This window comes from Salvelinus fontinalis, chromosome 2, assembly GCF_029448725.1.
Source record: "Salvelinus fontinalis isolate EN_2023a chromosome 2, ASM2944872v1, whole genome shotgun sequence".
Lineage (NCBI taxonomy): Eukaryota > Metazoa > Chordata > Actinopteri > Salmoniformes > Salmonidae > Salvelinus > Salvelinus fontinalis.
In genome coordinates, this window is record NC_074666.1 from 59,416,875 (window position 1) to 59,438,743 (window position 21,869).

A 21,869-nucleotide genomic window follows, 5' to 3' on the forward strand; every position below is an offset into this window, starting at 1 on the left:
GTGCTGCTGCTCCAGTTTCAACTGTTCTTTCTGCGGCTATGGAACCCTGACCTGTTCACCGGATGTGTTACCTTGTGCCGGGCCTGCTGATTTTGACTCTCTCTCTCTCTACCGCACCTGCTGTCTCTAACTCTGAATGATCGGCTATGAAAAGCCAACTGACATTTACTCCTGAGGTGCTGACCTGTTGCACCCTCTACAACCACTGTGCCTATTATTGTTTGACCCTGCTGGTCATCTATGAACGTTTTAACATCTTGGCCATCTTGGCTAATCTCCACCCTGCACAGCCAGAAAAGGACTGGCCACCCCTCAGAGCCTGGTTCCTCTCTAGGTTTCTTCCTAGGTTTTGGCCTTTCTATGAAGTTCTTCCTAGCCACTGTGTTTCTACATCTGCATTGCTTGCTGTTTGGGGTTTTAGGCTGGGTTTCTGTACAGCACTTTGTGACATTGGCTGATGTTAAAAGGGCTTTAGAAATACATTTGATTGAAATTTGATTGATAGCAAAGCGTCTGAATACTTCTGTAAATAAGGTATTTCTGTTTTTTATTTGTAATACATTTCAAAACATTTCAAAAAACTTGTTTTCGCTTTGTCTTTATGGGTTTTGTGTGTAGGTTGCTGAGGATTTTTATTTAGTTAATCAATTTTAACAAAATGTGGAAAAAGTCAAGGGGTCTGAATACTTTCCAAAGGCACTGTATATAAAGTAAAGTACACACACTAAAGGGCCAATAAGCAGTTGAAACAATAACAAAGCGTACTCCCCACCACTGTTTCCATAAAAAGCTGAGACATGGGGCTGGAGGTATAATCACTTTCAAATTCATGGACAGCGATATGGATGTATCCATGATATCGAAATTATATCTTTAACCATGTTTTGAGGCTATACAGTGTTTGTTTACATTTACTTTGTTTACTAACATTGGAGTAAAACAAGCTTATATTTTGTGTTCTGATGGGGTACAGCGGTTAAACTAAGCTCATGAGGCATTTAAGTTATATTCTTCAAGAATCCATTGATACATTTTATAAATTTTGTCCTAAAAAGGATTTAGCAACTGCTGATTGCCCCTTTTAAAGATATTCTCTAGAACTTTTGTATACTTTTTAGCGGGTGGTTCTGAAAGTACCGGCCACGAAAATTGCGTACTACGTCACAAATGTGCAGATATGTGCGCCACGTAATTGCTCTCTCTCTTGCTCTACTGTGTGCACGTCCTCCTAGCTGTCACTCAATTGGTGAGGTTCTGAAGCTCATTGGCAGAAACTCAAATTTCTATTGGGCTGGCCCTTGTGGGGGTAAATGTAGGGAAAATGGTGTCGCACAGCTGCCAGAAAACAGTGGATTTCAAACTAGGCATTTCGTGACTAATTCGGGTAAAACAATAATTTTGCTCATAGATTATGCATGTATGAACTACTTATTGGCACATCCAGCCCAAAGTGGGATGTTTAAAACGGGCCATGTCTTAAAGGGTAAAAAAAACATGTTTTGAGCAAAATATAGGTTTTGAGCAAAATAGAGTTTTTTAGACACAAATTCAAGGAGTTGGCAATTCAAGGAGTTGGTCTGATGGGTGCACTCTGAGGTCATCGGCCTCCTCCCTTGCATGCGGGAACAAAAGAAGAGCATTAGCGGACAAAACAGGAAAGGCCCACCCCCCACTTGTGCCATGTCATGAGGATACCTGGACCACCTATTTAGATTTGTTAAGTAAATCAGATGATAAATGAGGTGCTAGGGAACCTGAAGTAGGTCTTTAACAATGTATTACAGTCATAAAACAGATTGTGTAATTTGATTACATTTTATGTATGGAGTATAACACTGACCATGTGGCTCCCTTATGTTTCTCCTGTTGTTCCAGATTGGTGCTACCAGTCCCAGCATACCTGTGCCACCCCTTGTAATGGTGATTTTGATACACCGTGACTGAACTTTCCATACAACACACTGCACTGACTTGGATCCTCTCTTACCTTTGTGTCATCATCACAAGTTCAACTTGTGAAAGGAGGGAGTTGACAGTTACAGCCACAAATCCACTTCCTCTACACCCACCTATCCATCCATAGCTGTCCCTCCCTCCCTCGCCTCCCAATTAAACACTTACCCATTCAAAACAGTTTTACTCAGACAAACATAAACTTGAACATTTCTCATTTGTGGCTTGTAGTCAGAGCTTGATGATGTACAGTATTTTCTCTCCTCACCGTTCTACAGGACCTGAGAAGTGGTATCATGCCAACAAAGACTGTGAAGGCATAGCCCAATCCCCCATCAACATCGTCCACAGGAAGACCCTACCAGATGAGCGCCTCACACCCTTCCAGTTCAGAAAATACCAGGATTCCTTCCGTGGCCTGATCAAAAACAATGGACACTCTGGTATGTTTAATTTAGGCCAGTCTATATAAAAGTTTGTGGTCATACGCACATCCTTAAAAACATACACTACCGGTCAAAAGTTTTAGAACACTTACTCATTCAAGGGTTTTTCTTAATTTTTACTATTTTCTATATCGTATAATAATAGTGAAGACATCAAAACTATGAAATAACACATGGAATCATGTAGTATTGGATAGAAAACACTCTGAAGTTTCTAAAACGGTTAAAATAATGTCTGTGAGTATAACAGAACTGATATGGCAGGCGAAAACCCGAGGAAAATATGATATGGCAGGCGAAAACCTTTTTTATTTTTTAGGTGTCTGCCCATCCAAATCCTTGTTTATGGGAAAATCAGGAATATCTCCCAGATTGCAGTTCCTAGGGCTTCCACTAGATGTCAACAGTCTTTTGAAAGAGGTTCATGCTTGTTTTTTGAAAAATGAGCTAGAATTTGTAGTTTTTCTAGGTGGCTCCTATTTTGGCTGTAGTATTGTGGCGTGCGTGGATGAGAGCGCGCACATCGTTATTTATCTCCGGTAATGAACATACTATTCTCCGTCTTAAATTTTATTGACAATTTACATATTAGGGTACCTGAGGATTGATTAGAAACGTTGTTTGACTTGTTTGGACGAAGTTTATTGGTAACTTGTGAGATTAATTTGTATGCATTTTGAATGAGGGAAACCGGTGGATTACTGAATCAAGCGCGCCAACTAAACTGACTTTTTTGGGATATAAAGAAGGTCTTTATCGAACAAAAGGACAATTTGTTATGTGGCTGGGACCCTTGGGATTGCAAACAGAGGAAGATCTTCAAAGGTAAGTGATTTATTTTATTGCTATTTCTGACTTCCGTGACGCCTCTGCTTGTTTGGAAAATGTTTGTAATGCTTTTGTATGAGGGGCGCTGTCCTCAGATAATCGCATGGTATGCTTTCGCCGTAAAGCCTTTTTGATATCTGACAATGCGGCTCGATTAACAAGAAGTAAAGCTTTTAAATGATCTAGGACCCTTGTATTTTCATGAATGTTTATTATTACGATTTTGTATTTTGAATTTGGCACGCTCCGATTTCACCGGATGTTGTCGAATTTGATCCCTGCTAGAGGGATTTACACACTTAGAGGTTAACCTCTCTTGGGTAGGGGGCAGTATTTTCACGTCCGGATGAAAAGCTTGTCCAGAGTAAACTGCCTGCTACTCAGGCCCAGATCCTAGGATAGGCATATTATTAGTAGATTTGGATAGAAAACACTCTGAAGTTCCTAAAACTGTTTGAATGATGTCTGTGAGTATAACAGAAATCATATGGCAGGCAAAAACCTGAGAAAAGAATCCAACCAGGAAGTGGGAAATCTGAGGTTTGTAGTTTTTCAACTCTTTGCTTATCCAAGATACAGTGGAAATTGGGTCATGTTGCACTTCCTAAGGCTTCCACTAGATGTCAACAGTCTTTAGAACCTTGTTTGAGGCTTCTACTGCGAAGTGGGGGCGAATGAGAGGGGATTGAGTAAGGTCTCTCCCAGAGTGCCACGATCTGACCATGCGCATTCATGTGAGAGAGTTAGCTTGCGTTCCATTGCATTGCTGAAGACAAAGGAATTTTCCGGTTGGAACATTATTGAAAATGTATGTCAACAACATCCTAAAGATTGATTCTATGCATCGTTTGACATGTTTCTACGGACTGTAACGGAACTTTTTGACTTTTCGTCTGTACCTAGTGATCGCGCGTCATGAATTTTGATTACTGGGCTAAATACTCTAACAAAAAGGAGTTATTTGGACATCATCGAACAAAACAAACATTTATTGTGGAACTGGGATTCCTGGGAGTGCATTCTGATGACGATCATCAAAGGTAAGTCAATATTTATAATGCTATTCTGACATCTGTTGACTACACAACATGGTGGATATCTGTTTGGGTTGTGTTGGTCTCTGAGCGCCATACTCAGATTATTGCATGGTGTGCTTTTACCGTAAAGTTTTTTTGAAATCTGACACAGCGGTTGCATTAAGGAGAAGAGGATCTAAAATTCCATGCATAACAGTTGTATCTTTTAGCAATGTTTATTATGAGTATTTCTGTAAATTGATGTGGCTCTCTGCAAAATCACCGGATGTTTTGGAACTACTGAACATAACGCGCCAATGTAAACTCAGATTTTTGGATATAAATATGAACTTTACCGAACAAAACATACATGTATTGTGTAACATGAAGTCCTATGAGTGTCATCTGATGAAGATCATCAAAGGTCAGTGATGAATTTTATCTCTATTTCTGCTTTTTGTGACTCCTCTCTTTGGCTGGAAAAATGGCTGTGTTTTTCTGTGACTTGGCTCTGACCTAACATAATCATATGGTGTGCTTTTGTCGTAAAGCCTTTTTGAAATCGGACACTGTGGCTGGATTTACAACAAGTGTATCTTTAAAATTGTGTAAAATACTTGTATGTTTGAAGAATTTTAATTATGGGATTTCTGTTGTTTTGAATTTGGCCCAAAATCAAATCAAATCAAATCAAATTGTATTTGTCACATACACATGGTTAGCAGATGTTAATGCGAGTGTAGCGAAATGCTTGTGCTTCTAGTTCCGAAAATGCAGTAATAACCAACAAGTAATCTAACCTAACAATTCCACAACTACTATACAAGTGTAAAGGGATAAAGAATATGTACATAAAGATATATGAATGAGTGATGGTACAGAACGGCATAGGCAAGATGCAGTAGATGGTATAGAGTGCAGTATATACATGTGAGATGAGTAATGTAGGGTATGTAAACATAAAGTGGCATAGTTTAAAGTGGCTAGTGATACATGTATTACATAAAGATGGCAAGATCTAGAGTCTATGATATAGAGTACAGTATATACATATACATATGAGATGAGTAATGTAGGGTATGTAAACATTATATTAAGTGGCATTGTTTAAAGTGGCTAGTGGTACATTTTTACATAATTTCCATCAATTCCCATTATTAAAGTGGCTGGAGTTGAGTCAGTATGTTGGCAGAGGCCGCTAAATGTTAGTGGTGGCTGTTTAACAGTCTGATGGCCTTGAGATAGAAGCTGTTTTTCAGTCTCTCGGCCCCTGCTTTGATGCACCTGTACTGACCTCGCCTTCTGGATGATAGCGGGGTGACCAGGCAGTGGCTTGGGTGGTTGTTGTCCTTGATGATCTTTATGGCCTTCCTGTGACATCGGGTTTTGTAGGTGTCCTGGAGGGCAGGTAGTTTGCCCCCGGTGATGCATTGTGCAGACCTCACTACCCTCTGGAGAGCCTTACGGTTGTGGGCGGAGCAGTTGCCGTACCAGGCGGTGATACAGCCCGGCAGGATGCTCTCGATTGTGCATCTGTAGAAGTTGTGAATGCTTTTGGTGACAAGCTGAATTTCTTCAGCCTCCTGAGGTTGAAGAGGAGCTGCTGCGCCTTCTTCACAACGCTGTCTGTGTGGGTGGACCAATTCAGTTTGTCCGTGATGTGTACACCGAGGAACTTAAAACTTTCCACCTTCTCCACTACTGTCCCATCGATGTGGATAGGGGGGTGCTCCCTCTGCTGTTTCCTGAAGTCCACAATCATCTCCTTTGTTTTGTTGACGTTGAGTGTGAGGTTATTTTCCTGACACCACACTCCGAGGGCCCTCATCTCCTCCCTGTAGGCCGTCTCGTCGTTGTTGGTAATCAAGCCTACCACTGTAGTGTCATCCGCAAACTTGATGATTGAGTTGGAGGCGTGCATGGCCACGCAGTCGTGGGTGAACAGGGAGTACAGGAGAGGGCTCAGAACGCACCCTTGTGCGCCCGTCCAGCATCACTACTCTGGACGGTTCTGACTTAGAATATGTGGACAACTACAAGTTCCTAGGTGTCTGTAAACTCTCCTTCCAGACTCACATTAAGCATCTCCAATCCAAAATTAAATCTAGAATTGGCTTCCTATTTCGCAACAAAGCATCCTTCACTCATGCTGCCAAACATACCCTTGTAAAACTGACCATCCTACCAATCCTCGACTTCGGTGATGTCATTTACAAAATAGCCTCCAATACCCTACTCAACAAATTGGATGCAATCTATCACAGTGCCGTCCGTTTTGTCACTAAAGCCCCATATACTACCCACCACTGCGACCTGTACGCTCTCATTGGCTGGCCCTCGCTTCATACTCGTCGCCAAACCCACTGGCTCCAGGTCATCTACAAGTCTTTGATAAGTAAAGCCCTGCCTAATGTCAGCTCACTGGTCACCATAGCAGCACCCACCCGTAGCACGCGCTCCAGCAGGTATATCTCACTGGTTACCCCCAAAGGAAGAATTGGCCAGTTCTCTGCTGCCAATGACTGGAACGAACTGCAAAAATTGGAGACTCATATCTCCCTCACTAGCTTTAAGCACCAGCTGCCAGAGCAGCTCACAGATCACTGCACCTGTACATAGCCCATCTGTAAATAGCCCATCCAACTACCTCATCCCCTTACTGTATTTATTTATTTATCTATCTTGCTCCTTTGCACCCCAGTATCTCTACTTGCACATTCATCTTCTACACATCAATCACTCCAGTGTTTAATTGCTATATTGTAATTACTTCGCCACCATGGCCTATTTATTGCCTTACCTCTCTTATCTTACCTAATTTGCACACACTATATATAGACTTTTTCTACTGTATTATTGACTGTATGTTTGTTTATTCCATGTGTAACTCTGTGTTGTTGTATGTGTCGAACTGCTTTGCTTTATCTTGGCCAGGTCGCAGTTGTAAATGAGAACTTGTTCTCAACTAGCCTACCTGGTTAAATAAAGGTGAAATATATATATTTTTTAAATAGTGTAAAGAATGTGCACATTTAGAAATATGCCTTTTAACTGGAAATGTTTTAATTCAAAGATAAAACATGCTGTCATTGACCTCCCCCACCTCCCTCCAAAAGCATGCAGTTTTCTATAAATATGTATAAAGTTTTTTAGTCCTTTGTTGTCTGATTTCCACTGTGTCTTCCCCCTCAAGTTCAGGTGAACGTGCCTCACCAACCGTATGTGATTGGTGGAGACCTGGAGACGCCCTATAAGGTAGTGCAGTTCCACCTGCACTGGGGAAAGAACGGAGGACCAGGGTCGGAACACACTATTGACGGAGAGCAGTACCCCATGGAGGTAATGTCATGTACAGTGCATTCAGAAAGTATTCAGACCCCTTGACTTTCTTTTTAAAAACTTTACAGCCTTATTCTAAAATGTATCATATTGTTTTTTTCCCTCATCATCAATCTACACACAATACCCCATAATGACAAAACAAAAACAGGTTTTCAGGAAAAAACTGAAATATTGAATTTACATAAGTATTCAGACCCTTTACTCAGTAATTTGTTGAAGCTCCTTTGGCAGCGATTTCAGACTCGAGTCTTCTTGGGTATGATGCTACAAGCTTGGCACATCTGTATTTGGGGAGTTTCTCCCATTCTTCTCTGCAGACCGTCTCTAGCTCTGTCAGCTTGGATGGGAAGCGTTGCTGTACAGCTGTTTCAGGTCCCTCCAGAAATGTTCGATCAGGTTCAAGTCCGGGCTCTGGCTGGGCCACTCAAGGTCATTCATAGACTTAGACCCGAAACCACTCCTGCGTTGTCTTGGCTATGTGCTTAGGGTTGTTGTCTTGTTGGCAGGTGAACCTTCGCCCCAGTCTGAGGTCCTGAGCAATCTAGAGCAGGTTTTCATCAAGGGTCTCTGTGTACTTTGCTTCATTCATCTTTCCCTCGATCCTGACTAGTCATCCAGTCCCTGCCACTGAAAAACATCCCTACAGCATGATGCTGCCACCACCATGCTTCACCGTAGAGATGGTGCCAGGTTTCCTCCAGACGTGACACTTGGCATTCAGGCCAAAGAGTTCAGTCTTGGCTTCATCAGACCAGAGAATCTTGCTTCACATGGTCTGACAGTCTTTAGGTGCCTTTAGGCAAACTCCAAGTGGGCTGCCATGTTCCTTTTACTGAGGAGTGGCTTCAATCTGGCCACTCTACCATGAAGGCCTGATTGGTGGAATGCTGCAGAGATGATTGTCCTTCTGGAAGGATCTCCCATCTCCACAGAGGAACTCTGGAGCTCTGTCAGAGTGACCATCGGGTTCTTGGTCACCTCCCCGAACAAGGACCTTCTCCCCCAATTGCTCAGTTTGGCTGGGCGGCCAGCTCTAGGAAGAGTCTTGTGCCTCAACACAGTCCTTTCTCAGAGCTCTACGGACAATTCCTTCGACCTCAGGGCTTGGTTTTTGCACTGACATACACTGTCAACTGTTCAACCTTATATAGACAGGTGTGTGCCTTTCCAAATCATGCCCAATTAATTGAATTTACCACAGTTGGACTCCAATCAAGTTGTAGAAACATCTCAAGGATGATCAATGGAAACAGGATGCACCTGCGCTCAATTTCGAGTCTCATATGTAAATAAGGTATTTCTGTTTTTTATTTTTAATACATTTGCAAAAATGTCTAAAACCCTGTTTTCACTTTGTAATAATTAGGCATTGTGTGTAGATTGATGAGGAAAAACATTTTAGGGATCAATTTTAGAATAAGGCTGTATTGTAACAAAATGTGGAAAAATTCAAGGAGTCTGAAAACTTTCTGAATGCACTGTAGGATGGCCACACGCATGCAAGCACACACACACACACAAACACAGTGGTTGTAACAGCAGAACAATATACGCACAGGTCATTACAGGCATTTATTTTGTAAACAACTTTTGATTGACATTTTCTCACGGTCAATTAAACACAATCAAATTGATAACAAATCCATAACCTGAACCCAGATGGTGTTTAAATGCTACTATTGGGAATGGCTTGTGACATTATCTGTAACACATTTCTATTGACACTCTTTTCTACAGCTGCATATTGTTCACATGAATGAGGAATACTCAAAATTGGAAGATGCCTTGAAAGACCCTATAGGAGTTGCAGTCCTTGGATTTTTCTATGAGGTTAACATTTCAATATGTTTTTATTCATATTTGCTAAACTATTTGCCATACCCAGTCAATCTTTGACTTTGAATAGATATATCCATAGCAAGACTTAAAATGTGGAGGATAATGATATTACATTATATTATGCATGCATTATAGGACCCTGCAATAACCCTAATGTAAATCTACTGTCTTTGTCTTGTATGTGATTTAGAATATTATGTAGGCATACGTATATTTATATGTTGAGTTGTATGTAGATATGTCTTCGGAAAGTATTCAGACCCCTTGACTTTTTCCACATTTTGTTACATTACAGCTTTATTTTAAAATCGATTTCATTTTTTTTTCTCCGCAATCTACACACAATACCCCATAATGACAAAGAAAAAACAGGTTTTTAGAAATGTTTGCAAATTTAGTCAAAATAAAAACACATATCTTATTTACATAAGTATTCAGACCCTTTGCAATGGACTCGAAATTGAGCTCAGGTTTATCCTGTTTCCATTGATCATTCTTGAGATGTTTCTACAACTTGATTGGAGTCCACCTGTGGCAAATTCAATTGAGTGGACATTATTTCGAAAGGCACGCACCTGTCTATATAAGGTCCGTTCCTACAGTTGACAGTGCATGTCAGAGCAAAAACCAAGCCATGAGGTCGAAGCAATTGTCCGTAGTGCTCCGAGACAGGGTTGTGTTGAGGCACAGATCATTTCTGCAGCATTGAAGGTCCCCAAGAAAACAGTGGCCATCATTCTTAAATTCAAGATGTTTAGAGCCACCACGACTCTTTCTAGAGCTGGCCGCATGGCCAAACTGAGTATTCGGGGGATAAGAGCCTTGGTCAGGTAGGTGACCAAGAACCTGCTGGTCACTCTGACAGAGCTCTAGAGTTCCTCTGTGGAGATAGGAGAACCTTCCAGAAGTACAACCATCTCTGCAGCACTCTACTAATCAGGCCTTAATGGTAGAGTGACCAGACGTAAGCCACTCCTCAGGAAAAGGCACGTGTCAGCCCACTTGGAGTTTGCCTAAAGGCACCTAAAGACTCTCAGACCATGAGAAACAAGATTATTTGGTCTGATGAAACCAAGATTGAACTCTATGGCCTGAATTCCAAGCATCACGTCTGGAGGAAACCTGGCATCATCCCTACGGTGAAGCATGGTGGTGGCAGCATCATGCTGTGGGGATGAGCATCAGCGGCAGGGACTGGGAGACTAGTCAGGATCGAGGGAAAGATGAACGGAGCGAAGTACAGAGAGATCCTTGGTGAAAACCTGCTCCAGAGGGCTCAGGACCTCAGACTGGGGCGAAGGTTCCCCTTCCAACAGGACAACTACCCTAAGCACACAGCCAAGCCAACACAGGAGTGGCTTTGGGACAAGACTCTGAATTTCCTTGGAGTGGCCCAGCCAGAGCCCGGAATTGAACCTGATCGAACATCTCTGGAGAGACCTGAAAATAACTGTGCAGCAACACTCCCCATGCAACATGAAAGAGCTTGAGAGGATCTGCAGAGAAGAATAGGAGAAACTCCCCAAATACAGGTGTGCAAAGCTTGTAGCATCATATCTAAGAATCCTCGGTGCTGTAATCGTTGCCTAAGGTGCTTCAACATAGTACTGAGTAAAGGGTCTGAATACTTGTGTAAATGTGATATTTTTTATAAATTAGCAACATTTTCAAAAATATATATATTTTTCATTATGGGGTATTGTGTGAAGATTGATGAGTAAAAAAATAACAACAATTTAATCCATTTTTGAATAAGGCTGTAAAGTAACAAAAATGTGGAAAAAGTCAAGGGGTCTGAATACTTTACGAAGGCACTGTATGTACGTGTCATGATTCTTATTTCGTATCGTTTTCAGGAATCCCTCAGTGCCAACAGAAAATATGATCCTGTTGTAAGAGCCCTCCAGACCATCATGACGACTGGTGAATAAATGTCATAACTAATATTTCCTCTAGCAACCGTATGTGTTATTCAGATCCATCTTGCTAACAATATAACATGTCTCATAAATTTGATTTACAAAATTGCATACAAAGCTACACTCACAGCTGAGACACTGAAATGAGTATCTGCTAAGATTTATGTATCTTTGTACATGTAATACATAATTAATTCTGTGTATTTTAGTTCCTGTGTAGCAGATACTGTTCATCATTACATACAGTAGTTTCATTTTGTTGATGCGCAACGATCAACAAGAAAGGCTGAGGTGATTAGATGTCTTCCATAATTTCTTCAATGCTTTCCTCTGTGTCTTGTCCTATCAGCCCCAAGATGCCAACGTTTCCATGAATACATGCTACGATGAATGTAACTTTGTACAGTATGTAACATGTGCATTGCAGAAATAATTTGTCTCAATTTGTTCTGTTTCTCCCGCATTCTGTTTGTCTGCAGGTACCGACACCACTGTTTTGCTAAGATTAATATAACTTCAGTGTAGCAAATACAATTTGTCTGTTTGTTTCATTGCTCAATGTTTCTCAATGTACGCTGTGTTGTTGCAGGTGCCAATACAACTCTGGTCTCAGTTTCTCTGGAACAGCTGATTCCTCCCCAGCAGAACCTAACCAACTACTACCGCTACAAGGGCTCCCTCACCACCCCCGGCTGTACTGAGTCTGTGATCTGGACTGTGTTCGAGAAGCCCATCCCTCTCAGCAGAGACCAGGTAGAGCAGCTCGTTAACCCAACATCTTGCTGGCCAGTGGTGTAAAAGTAAAAATAGGTAAAGTAAAAATACTTTGAAGTACTACTTAAGTAGTTTTTGGGGGTATCTGTACTTTACTTAAGTATTTATATTTTGACTACTTTTACTCCACTACATTCCATAAGAAATGTGTATTTTTTACTCCCATACATTTTCCCTGACACCCAAAAGTACTCGTTCCATTTCGAATGCTCAGACAGGACAGCAGGTAAATTCACACACTTATCAACACATTTTCATCCCTACAGCCTCTGAAGAGATGACTCACTAAACATCCCAACAAAAATGACTCACTAAACACAAATACTGTGTTTATAATTTATGTTTGAGTGTGCCTCTAGCTATCTGTACATTTTTTTAAATACAAGAAAATCGTGCTGTCTGGTTTGCTTAATATAAGGAATTTGATTGATAACATTTACTTACACTTTTGACTTTATCTCAAATATGACAATTCAGTACCTTTTCTACCACCGTACTTAATTACATTTTAAACCAGATACTTTTAGACTTTTACTCAAGTAATATTTTATTGGGTGACTCACTTTTTCTTGAGTCATTTTCTATTAAGGTATCTTTACTTTTACTCAAGTATGACAACTGAATACTTTCCCCACCACTGTTTGTACCTTATGAAACACTCTGGAAGCAGAGAAGTTATGTGGTAGAGAGCCGAGGCATTCTGTCTGTCTAAAAATACTTCTGTGAAGAGAGTCTGTTAGTCTGGCTTTGAGTAGTTGAACAAAACGCACCAGTAGATACACTGTGTTCATTTTATATGATACTTATTGTTACTTTTAATATCAACTGCGTCTCAGTGACCTTTGTGCCTGTGTGTTCCCATCTTCGAGCTGCGGGTGTTCTCAGACCTCCAGTTTAAGGATGGCAAGCCTATGGTGGGTACATTCCGGCCGGTGCAGCCCCTGAATGGCCGCGTGGTGTACCGGTCGGGAGGCGTTGTGGTAGTGGCCAGCACTGCAATCCTCATGGCCTCCTTCACCATGGCGATGGGACTGTCACAGCCCAACTAGAGGAAGGAAGGCTTTCTGAGTGAGCCGCACCACGACATGCATGAACACAATGAGTTCTCAAAACCAAAAACCAAACAACCAACTGACAAACTAAAGTACAGCACCAACCAACAGCCATGCCCTAAACATTCAGCCTGAAAACCAACACGCCCCAGGCCCTTACGATACATCATAGTGATTCATGAGTTCTAGAGTTCTTGAATTATCGAGTTCTGTAGCTCGAGTTCTAAAGTTCACAAGTCCTACAGTCCATAGGTTCAACCTCCCTCACCGTCCAATGTCAGATCAATTTAGAGTCCTCAGCCTAAATTTACAATACAAAATGTGAGGAGCCTCTGCTCAGTGCTCAGGTCGTTGGGTCGCTGCACTAGAGTCTAAACATAGACGTCAATAAATCCATGACCTAGTTGGTACTAGACTGGCACGTGACCATGTTCTTAGAACGGAATGTGTGAATGGTTTGTCATAGCTAATAATAGATAGCACTCATAAATACTCTCCAGTTAAAACCTAGGAGAGGAGAAGAGAGAGATGCCATGGCCTTGCCTTTCCCTCTGCATTGCCCTCTGCAACTCCTATTTCCACCACCACTGTCACCAGTCAGGTGGGGATTCTATGCCACCCACCACGGGCCGGGCAAATTATCTGAGGGGTGAGGGGAACGGAGGTCCCCTAGCTCCAGGTGAATCACCCACCATAGGGTAATAGAAGGGCACAGGCTGATGATGATCGCAACGGACCATGCTATTCTGTGTGTTACCGAGTTAAGAGGCTGAACTGTCCCTGTCCCGACTCCCAGATCCCCAGTCACATATGAGTTCCACGAGGAGGAGATGGAGGATAATAATGATGATGATGCAGTGATGGGGCGAAGAGCTTGTCGGCTCCCTGCAAAACTGTTCTGACATTAGGTCATGAGGCAAGTGACAGGGGGATTCTGAAGCCGCAGTTTCTAGAAGCTAAATACAGCAATGTTTAAGATAAATAATTAATTAATAAATAGATAGATTAATCAATTGATTTGAAAAATTTACTTATTGATTGATACTTATTGAACCATTGTCATTACAGCGTTCTGACCAATTATCCATTTAGCATTGATCTGCATGTTCTCTCGTGCTGTAATCTTGCTGTAACAGAACTACAGTACAGTACCATACAGACTGTACAACTGTAGCACAGCTTTCTACCCAGCCACCATGGACACTTCAGTAACTTTATACTCCTTCTCCACCAGCTAGGCCAATTAAACTGTCTCAGCTTCATCTTTGCGAACATGCGACTTGTGTCCATGGCTTGTACTGCAGGGTCTCGGATGCATTGAATTATACCCACTGTGAATTATTACTACATTTTGACTTCTCATTTTGTTTATTCACATGGCTTCTATCGAGCTAATTCAAGCAAGAGATTTGTGAGTTTCTTGTGAATAAGACAAGATTGAAGTGGGAATAAATTAGAAATGTTTCATAACGCACCAATGTTATATTTATATACTCTGACATTTGTACACATGTATTTATGTACTGTATGTGTCATGCCTGCTCCCGCTTCCCCTCTCTGGCGCTCGAGGGTACCAGGCTGTCCTACATTACGCACACCTGTCACCATCATTACGCGCATCAGCGCTCACTGGACTCACCTGGACTCCTTTACTTTGTTGATTGCCCCTCTATATCTGTCTGCTCCTCAGTTTATTCCCCGTGTCAACATTGATGTCGTTATGTTTTCCCCTGTCCAGACGCTGTCCTTGTTTGTTTCTTGTCTATTATCCATTAAATGTTCACTCCCTGTACCTGCTTCTCGTCTCCCAGCATCGGTCCTTACAGTATGTGTATATTAACATATAAAGACACACTGTTGATGTTATTTATATAGCTAGTTATTTAAAAGTTTATATATTGACATCTATCAGAAAGAAGAACCAACCCAAAAAAGTTAAATTGACTGCATTATCAAGTGGTTTCTGACCAGTTCAAAATACCTGTACTCTTGGAATGATGTATGTTGACGTTCAAAAGCATTGAATAGTTTAGTTTGTTTGTTTGTAATGCTTGAAAATGTTATAAGTGATATGGAGAATGTGTTCCGATTGAACAATAAACTACTGACATGCCTTTTCAATGCTTTGGTCTGTCTGGTTCATTGTCAAATTGTTCATTGTTCGACGAGCAGGTGTCCACATATTTTGCTCATGTTGTGTATGCATGATTGGCATGAGCAAGAAAAGGTGTGTGTGTACACGTGCATGTGTAAGTGTGTCTGCTCTTTGAATTCAATGACAAACACAGGTTCCTGCCTCAGCTTCTGAGTTACTGCTAATCCCTACTGTACCCTGAAAGGTGCTAATCTAAGATCAAGTGTTCTGGCTCTGAATCATTTTATCTGGGGGCTCAAAGTCTGTGGTTCGGACAGACAGTTTCTGCTTGTCTAGTCGGTCTGTCAGAGAGTCTGATCTCAGTCCTCTAATCCTTTTCTAATTGACTTGTTCTGGGTGTTTGGGTGCTGTCTTTGGCTCACACACACACACACACACACACACACACACACACACATGCACACGCACACGCAAACGCTCGCAAACACTACACACCACACACAGAATCCTGGTAAGATGATGCCGACAGAGACGGTCGCTTGTTGCTAGATCCTTCTCAACTTTGCGGTTTTCTATTGTTTTTAGTGTTTGTTTTTCTACTTAATTTGCTCAGAACATTTCTGGTATTGATATTTTTTTTATTCGGCTTTCCAGAGCTGAACCCTTTGTTTGGATTCTCTGAAACAGTCCTACTCATACCTGGCGCCTTAACCAGGAAGAGGCGCCGGCGTTAACGTGGTAGGAGAGGTGGTGTTTTAGTGAGGCTGAGAAAATGGAATTCCTAGTATTTTACAAGTCTATGTTCAGTATCTGGACGATAAGGTGGATCAATCAATCAATCAAACTAATTTATAAAGCCCTTTTTACATCAGCCGATGTCAAAGTTCTGTACAGAACCCCAGCCTAAAAAACCTAAAACAGCAAGCAATGCCGATGTAGAAGTACGGTGGCTAGGAAACTCTCCCAGAACCTAGGAAGAAACCTAGAGAGGAACCAGGCTCTGAGGGGTGACCAGTCCTCTTCTGGCTGTGCCGGGTGGAGATTATAACAGAACATGGCCAAAATGTTCAAACGTTCATAGATGACCAGCAGGGTCAGATAATAATCACAGTGATTGTAGAGGGTGCAACAGGTCAGCACTTCAGGAGTAAATATCAGTTGGATTTTCATAGCCGATCATTCAGAGTTAGAGACAGCAGGTGTGGTAGAGTCCAAAACAGCAGGTCCGGGACAAGGTAGCACATCCAGTGAACAGATCAGGGTTCCATAGCCACAGGCAGAACAGTTGAAACTGGAGCAGCAGCATGACCCGGTGGACTGGGGACAGCATGGAATAATCAGGCCAGGTAGTCTTGAGGCATGGTCCTAGGGCTCAGCTCCTCCGAGAGAAAGAGGGAAAGAGGGAAAGAGGGAAAGAGAGAAAGAGAGAGAGAGAGAGAGAGAGAAGCGAGAGAGAGAGAGAAAAAGAGAGAGAGAATTAGAGGGACTTAAATACTTAAACTCACACAGGACACCGGATAAAACATGAGAAATACTCCAGATATAACAGACTGACCCCAACACATAAACTATTGCAGCATAAATACTGGTGGCTGGGACAGGAGGGGTCGGGAGACACTGTGGCCCTGTCCGACATGACCTCCGGACAGGGCCAAACAGGCAGGATATAACCCCACCCACTTTGCCAAGGCACAGCCCCCACACCACTAGAGGGATATCTTCAACCACCCACGGCATGACCCGAAGACCTCACCCATGGCACGGACCCGAGGGGGGCGCCAACCCAGACAGGAAGACTACGTCAGTGACTCAACCCACTCAAGTGACGCACCCCTCCTAGGGATGGCATGGAAGAGCACCAGTAAGCCAGTGACTCAGCCCCCGTAATAGGGTTAGAGGCAGAGAATCCCAGTGGAGAGAGGGGAACCGGCCAATCAGAGACAGCAAGGGCGGTTTATCCTCTCCAGTGCAGTTCACCTTCACACCCCTGGGCCAGACTACACTCAATCATAGGACCTACTGAAGAGAAGAGTCTTCAATAAGGACTTAAAGGTTGAGGCCGATTCTGCATCTCTCACATGGATAGGCAGACCATTGCATTAAAATGGAGCTCTATAGGAGAAAGCCTTGCCTTCAGCTGTTTGCTTAGAAATTCTATGGACAGTTAGGAGGCCTGTGTCTTGTGACCATAGTGTACCTGTAGGTATGTACGGCAGGACCAAATCAGAAAGATAGATAGGAGCAAGCCCATGTAATGCTTTGTAGGTCAGCAGTAAAACCTTGAAATCAGCCCTAGCCTTAATAGAAAGCCAGTGTAGAGAGGCTAGCAGTGGAGTAATATGATCAAATTTTGGGGTTCTCGTCAAGATTCTAGCAGCCATGTTTAGCACTAACTTTAGCTCTAATGAGCACTAAGTTTATTTAGTGCTTTATCCTGGTAGCCAGAAAGTATAGCATTGCAGTAGTCCAATCTACAAGTGACAAAAGCATGAAAACGTTTCTGTGACAAAAGCACAGAACGTTTCTGATTTTTGCAATGTTACGAAGATGGAAAAAACCTGTCCTTGAAATATTCTTGATTTGTTTGTCAAAATAGAGATCAAGGTCCAGAGTAACGCCTAGGTTTACTTGAGATGATTAATTGTCAGATCCAACAGAAGATCTCTTTGTTTCTTGGGACCTAGAACTAGCATCTCTGTTTTGTCCGAGTTTAAAAGTAAAACCTTTGCCACCATCCACTTCCTTACGCCTGAAACACAGGCTTCCAGGGAGGGCAATTTTGGGGCTTCACCATGTTTCATTGAAATGTACAGCTGTGTATCATCCGCATAGCAGTGAAAGTTAACATTATGTTTCCCGAATGACATCACCAGGAGGTCAAATATATAGTGAAAACAATAGTGGTCCTAAAACGGAACATTGAGGAACAACGCAATTTACAGTTGATTTATCAGACGACAAACCATCCACAGAGACAAACTGATATCTTTCCGATAGATAAGATCAAAACCAGGCCAGAACTTGTTAGTGTAGACCAATTTGGGTTTCCAATCTCTCCAAAAGAATGCGGTGATCGATGGTATCAAAGCAGCACTAAAGTTTAGGAGCACGAGGACAGATGCAGAGCCTTGGTCTGACGCAATTAAAAGGTAATTTACCACCTTCACGAGTGCAGTCTCAGTGCTATGATGGGGTCTAAAACCAGAATGAAGCATTTCGTATACAATGTTTGTCTTCAGGAAGGCAGTGAGTTACAGCGCAACAGCTTTTTCTACAATTTTTGAGAGGAATGGGAGATTCAATATAGGCCAATATTTTTTTAAATATTTTCTGGGTCAAGGTTTGGCTTTTTCAAGAGAGGCTTTATTACTGCCACTTTTAGTGAGTTTGGTAAAAATCCAGTGGATAGGGAGCAGTGTATTATGTTCCACATAGGAGGGCCAAGCACCAGATGCAGCTCTTTCACAAGTTTAGTTGGAATAGGGTCCAGTATGCAGCTTGAAGGTTTAGAGGCCAAGACTGTTTCCATCAATGTGTCAAGAGATATAGTATTAAAAACCATGAGTCTCTCCCTTGCTCCTAGGTACTGGCAGTGTTGTGCAGACTCAGGACAACTGAGCTTTGAAGAAATATGCAGATTTAAAGATGAGTCCGTAATTTGCTTTCTAATGATCTTTAGTTAGCTTTGCGACAGTATAAAAAATTCATTTTGGATTGTTCTTATTCTGCTCAATTAAGTTGTAAAAATAGGATGATCGAGCAGCAGTGAAGGCTCTTCCATAATGCATTGTACTGTCTTTCCAAGCTAGTCATAAGACTTCCAGTTGTAGCGCTTGGGTATTTCCTGTATACCAGGGAGCTAGTTTCTTATGACAAATGTTTTTTGTTTTCAGGGGTGCGACTGCATCTAGGGTATTACGCAAGGTGGTTAACTGATTGTTGTCCTCTGACGTCCTTGGGTAGGTGGAGGGTGTCTGGAAGGGCATCTAGGAATCTTTGGGTTGTCCGAGCATTTATAGCATGGCTTTTGATGATCCTTGGTTGGGGTCTGAGCAGATTATTTGTTGCGATTGCAAACGTAATAACATGGTGGTCCGATAGTCCAGGATTATGAGGAAAAACATTAAGATCCACAATATTTATTCCACGGGACAAAACTAGGTCCAGAGAATGACTGTGACAGTGAGTAGGTCCGGAGACATGTTGCACATAACCCACTGAGTCAATGATAGCTCCGAAAGCCTTTTGGAGTGGGTCTGTGGACTTTTCCATGTGAATATTAAAGTCACCAAAAAAAATGCAATTATCTGCCAAGGCTCGATATGAATTCAGGGAACTTAGTGAGGAACACTGTATACGGCCCAGGAGGCCTGTAAACAGTACCAAAAGACGAAAACGCAGTCATTTTTTTTTGTAAATTGAAATTGGCTATCGTAAATGCTAGCAACGCCTATGCCTATGTGGGATGCACGGTGGATATGGTCACTAGTGTAACCAGGAGGAGAGGGCTCAGACAGTCAATTCATCAGGCTTAAGCCATGTTTCAGTCAGTGATCAGTGATAAGTTCAATTACTATAACTGCTTTGGAAGTGAGGGATCTAACATTAAGTTGCCCTATTTTGAGATGTGAGATATTACAATCTCTTTCAATAATGACAGGAATGGAGCAGGTCTTTATTCCATTGAGATTGCTAAGGCGAACACCGCCATGTTCAGTTTTGCCCAACCTAGATCGAGGCACAGACACGGTCTCAGTGGGGATAGCTGAGCTGACTACACTGACTATGCTAGTGGCAGACTCCTCTAAGCTGGCAGGCTGGCTAACAACCTGCTGCCTGGCCTGCACCCTATCTCATTGTGGAGCTAGAGGAGTTAGATCCCTGTCTATGTTCATGGATAAGATGAGAGCACCCCTCCAGCTACGAAGGAGACCACCACTCCTCAGCAGGCCAGGCTTGGTCCTGTTTGTGGGTGTCGTGTCTTTGGCATCATTAAACTTCTACCTTCTCCGCTATCCAATCTGGTTTCAGAGCTGGTCATGGGTGCACCTCAGCCACGCTCAAGGTTATAAATTATATCTTAACCGCCATCGATAGGAAACAATACTGTGCAGCCGTATTCATTGACCTGGCCAAGGCTTTTGACTCTGTCAATCACCACATCCTCATCGGCAGACTCGACAGCCTTGGTTTCTCTAATGATTGCCTCGCCTGGTTCACCAACTACTTCTCTGATCGAGTTCAGTGTGTCAAATCGGAGGGTCTGTTGTCCGGGCCTCTGGCAGTCTCTATGGGGGTGCCACAGGGTTCAATTCTTGGACCGACTCTCTTCTCTGTATACATCAATGATGTCGCTCTTGCTGCTGGTGAGTCTCTGATCCATCTCTACGCAGACGACACTATTCTGTATACTTCTGGCCCTTCTTTTGACACTGTGTAAACAACCCTCCAGGCGAGCTTCAATGCCATTACAACTCTCCTTCCGTGGCCTCCAATTGCTCTTAAATACAAGTAAAACTAAATGCATGCTCTTCAACCGATCGCTGCCTGCACCTGCCCGCCTGTCCAACATCACTACTCTAGACGGCTTTGACTTAGAATATGTGGACAACTACAAATACCTAGGTGTCTGGTTAGACTGTAAACTCTCCTTCCAGACTCACATCAAACATCTCCAATCCAAAGTTAAATCTAGAATTGGCTTCCTATTCCGCAACAAAGCATCCTTCACTCATGCTGCCAAACATACCCTTGTAAAACTGACCATCCTACCAATCCTCGACTCGGTGATGTCATTTACAAAATAGCCTCCAATACCCTACTCAATAAATTGGATGCAGTCTATCACAGTGCCATCCGTTTTGTCACCAAAGCCCCATACACTACCCACCACTGCGACCTGTACACTCTCGTTGGCTGGCCCTCACATCAAACATCTCCAATCCAAAGTTAAATCTAGAATTGGCTTCCTATTCCGCAACAAAGCATCCTTCACTCATGCTGCCAAACATACCCTTGTAAAACTGACCATCCTACCAATCCTCGACTCGGTGATGTCATTTACAAAATAGCCTCCAATACCCTACTCAATAAATTGGATGCAGTCTATCACAGTGCCATCCGTTTTGTCACCAAAGCCCCATACACTACCCACCACTGCGACCTGTACACTCTCGTTGGCTGGCCCTCGCTTCATACTCGTCGCCAAATCCACTGGCTCCAGGTCATCTACAAGACCCTGCTAGGTAAAGTCCCCCCTTATCTCAGCTCGCTGGTCACCATAGCAGCACCTACCTGTAGCACGCGCTCCAGCAGGTATATCTCTCTGGTCACTCCAAAACCAATTCTTCCTTTGGCCGCCTCTCCTTCCAGTTCTCTGCTGCCAACATTTTTGGCCTGCTGGAGGTCATTTTGCAAGGCGCTGGCAGTGCACCTCCTTGCACAAAGGCGGAGGTAGCGGTCCTGCTGCTGGGTTGTTGCCCTCCTACGGCCTCCTCCACGTCTCCTGATGTACTGGCCTGTCTCCTGGTAGCGCCTCCATGCTCTGGACACTACGCTGACAGACACAGCAAACCTTTTTGCCACAGCTCACATTGATGTGCCAT

At 42.7% G+C, this 21,869-nt stretch overlaps 1 protein-coding gene across 2 annotated transcripts in view; it reads left to right on the plus strand.

The window, feature by feature from the left end:
• The window catches only part of LOC129822200 (carbonic anhydrase 4-like), a 43,220-nt gene extending 28,706 nt beyond the window's left edge, over positions 1-14,514 (plus strand). The window contains exons 2-8 of one of the 2 annotated variants that reach the window (XM_055880274.1): positions 1,876-1,920; positions 2,232-2,396; positions 7,437-7,582; positions 9,323-9,415; positions 11,281-11,347; positions 11,933-12,096; positions 12,987-14,514. In XM_055880274.1, the coding sequence (XP_055736249.1) occupies positions 1,876-1,920; positions 2,232-2,396; positions 7,437-7,582; positions 9,323-9,415; positions 11,281-11,347; positions 11,933-12,096; positions 12,987-13,166 (860 nt within the window). In that variant the 3' untranslated portion in view covers positions 13,167-14,514. The remainder of the gene's footprint in view (positions 1-1,875; positions 1,921-2,231; positions 2,397-7,436; positions 7,583-9,322; positions 9,416-11,280; positions 11,348-11,932; positions 12,097-12,986) is intronic. The other variant, XM_055880283.1, reaches the window with a different exon arrangement.
• The last annotated feature ends 7,355 nt before the right edge of the window (positions 14,515-21,869 follow it).